The sequence below is a fragment of the Macrobrachium nipponense genome, chromosome 2, assembly GCF_015104395.2.
Source record: "Macrobrachium nipponense isolate FS-2020 chromosome 2, ASM1510439v2, whole genome shotgun sequence".
NCBI classification, from domain to species: domain Eukaryota; kingdom Metazoa; phylum Arthropoda; class Malacostraca; order Decapoda; family Palaemonidae; genus Macrobrachium; species Macrobrachium nipponense.
Window position 1 is genome coordinate 16,706,491 of NC_087201.1, and position 2,898 is coordinate 16,709,388.

The 2,898-nt window shown below is 46.0% G+C and overlaps 1 protein-coding gene across 1 annotated transcript; it reads right to left on the minus strand.

The window, feature by feature from the left end:
- Positions 1-425: 425 nt before the first annotated feature.
- Positions 426-908, minus strand: LOC135221128 (uncharacterized). The gene has a single exon (XM_064258952.1). The coding sequence runs from the start codon at positions 906-908 to the stop codon at positions 426-428; it is 483 nt and encodes a 160-aa protein (XP_064115022.1).
- Positions 909-2,898: the final 1,990 nt, after the last annotated feature.

Below are 2,898 nucleotides of genomic sequence, written 5' to 3' on the forward strand. Positions count from 1 at the left end.
AAGTGCTTCTTCAGGAGGGTGGCCGTAGATCATCCTGAAGGGTATGTCAGACTGTAGACAATGTTGACGACATGATGATTAAGAACCTGTGGGATCCATGGGTGTGGACAGCCAATGCTGATATCACAGTGGATGGAGGTGGGCTGTTGTTGTTAAGGGGTACGTTTTGGTGCCATTGTAGAGATTTTTAAAACAGAGGTCTTTTGCAGGTATTGAAGCTCTGGGTCCCTGCTGTTGCCTATCCCCCAGCTGCTTGTAATCGAGACTGGGGTGTAATGTATCGATGGAGATTCTGCAGAGGGTGTCAGCGATGGAGTTGTGTTTCCTAGGGACAGGATGAAGGGTGCAGTTGAATTTGGCGATGACTGACAAGTGGCAGTGCTGATGGGGTGACTAGACTTCAGACTAGTGGTATATTGAATGCACTAGTGGCAGGCAGTCAGTTTGAAGGGTGAAAAGACATGGTCTCCAAAAATTGTTGGAAGTGTTTGGCAGTGAGGTATGCCGCCAGGAGCTTGCAGTCCAGCATGGTGTTTGCATGTCTTGCTGAGTTTCCTGCTGAAAAAAGTGAGGGGTCGAGGAAAACCATGGATGATCTGTTCCAAGATATCTCCTATGGCTACATTGCTGGTGTCCAATGAAAGCAGTACAGAATGACCTGGTACAAGGAATGAGAGGGTGGTGGCCTTGGCAAGTGCATTTTTGGAGGAGGTGAAGGTGGCTTCTTGCGATAGTCCCCAGATGAGGGCCTTGGGTTTGCCCTTGAGAACTTTGTAGAATGGGGCCAAGGCAGTGGCAATATTGGGCAAAAAGCAATAATAATAATGATCTATTCCAAAGAATTCTTGTAGACTCTTGATGGTGGTAGTGGTGTGGAATATCCTGATGGCGGCAACTTTTTTGGGCATGGGCTGGACACCCTCAGGTGTTATGAGGTGCCCAAGAACTCTACCCTCTTGATGTCAAAGGAGTATTTGTCGTATCAGATGACAAGACCATTTTCTTGCAGATGTTAGAGGACCATATGCAGGTGCTGGAGGTGCTCCTCTTTTGATGCAGAAAAGATGAAAATATGGTTGATGTAACAAACACAGAAGGGTAGTTCTCCCAGGATGACGTCCATCATTGTGAAAAGTAGCCCCTCTATTGCAGAGGCCAAAGCAGGAGTATTTGGTGGTCTTTGGGATTCATGGGTAACTGGAAATAACCTTTGAGAAGGTCCAGTCTTGACAATTTTTTTGCCTCTTCAGCACACCTGTGATGTTACGGAGGGGATAGTGTTCAGCCTCAGTGATCTAGTTTAGCCTTCTGTATTTCATACATGGGCGATGGATGCCATCCTTTTTTGTCATATGTGGAGGGGAGATGTCTAAGGATTGGATGGCTTTTGACACAAAACCATTTTCTCCATCTCTGTGAAGGTTTTCTTTGCAGCAAGGAGTTTTTTGGGAGGTATACATAAAAAAGGTGCGTGTACAGGAAGGCCAGATGATTCCTAATTTAGGTTTGCAGACATCTGGGTATGTGGAAAGCAGGTAGGAAAACTCGCTTTTGGAATCGGTGATGTGGAGGGCGAGTTCTGCAGGGGCTGCAGTGATTGGTATCGTGGACATATCAGTGGCATTGATGAGGTGCCTGTTGGCAACGTCCACTAGCAGTTGTTGCTCCAAAGACCGTAAGTGGTACTTTCTGTAGCAAAGGTCAAGTTTGAGATGCTTTTGACTGAAGGTAAGGATGGGAGAGTCGTTGGCAGCTGTGAGTCAGACATCAGATGGCTGTGAGCATTTGGTTGGTTGACTGGATACATTATTCACACTATCTGAGGGAACAGCAAGCTCCTTTGTCGACTAAAAAATTAGTACTTGTGACGGAATTAAAGATAAAAAGACAGGGGCCGTTAGAACACGTAGGATTGGATGTGCCAGGATCTGGGTTAGATTTAGGTACATTAACATGGCCCATGATTTTGAGGGATATGCACCTGCTACGGCTATCACTAGGGGCAGTAGGCATTTCATGGAATTTTTGGCTATGGGCATCCTGGGAGGGAGTTTTTGGCAGCAGGGCCATATGTTCTGTGGTATCGGCAAAACTGAAACGAGGGTTTGACTTTTTTTTGGCCATGGCGGCCTCTTTGGCGTTAGGAAAGTCATTTGATGCTGAAGGCTTGGACGTTCCTTGATGGCTGGCGAAAGGCATGGCTGTGGCAGCGGTTCGCAGCAGTGTAGCATCCGTCAGATTGTCTGCTAGGGTGGCGAGGGTATCTTCAGCTGTGTCTTTGGGGCGCACGACAGTTCGCCGCCGCCAGTTCGCCGCGCGACAGTTCGCCGCGTGCCAGTTTCGCCGCAGAGGCCAGTTCGCCGCGGCGAACAGTTCGCCGCCAACCTTTTCACCGCGAACCATTTCGCCGCCAATATAAAAGATGGCAAACATGCACAGGGTATATTAGATGAGGAATAGGATAATAGGAAAGTATAGCCTAGAGATTGATAATTTATAACGTTACTATTATTATCATTATTGGTATTATTATCATTTTCTCAATGAAAATGCCAATTTTGCCTCAAAGAAGAAGCTTACGAAGCTTATACAGTTTTTTTACTCGTCCCGCATCTCAGATCAAAGAGGCAAACTACCACTTTGCCAAATGAGTAAAGTACCTAATTATATCCTCGCAGTTTCTCGACTGTATCTCAGAGATCTACGAGGCAAAACTACCACAAGGTATTATTATCATTTTCTCAATGAAAAAGCCAAATTTGCTCAAAGAAGAAGCTTACGCAAGCTTATACAGTTTTTTTACTCGACCGCATCTCAGAGATCAAAGGAGGCAAACTACCACTTTGCCAATGAGTAAAGTACCTAATTATATTCCTACGCAGTTTCTCGACCGTATCT

Excerpts from the sequence above, each read along its gene's own strand:
- LOC135221128 (XM_064258952.1), bottom strand. The coding sequence starts at position 908 with ATGCCCAAAAAAGTTGCCGCCATCAGGATATTCCACACCACTACCACC.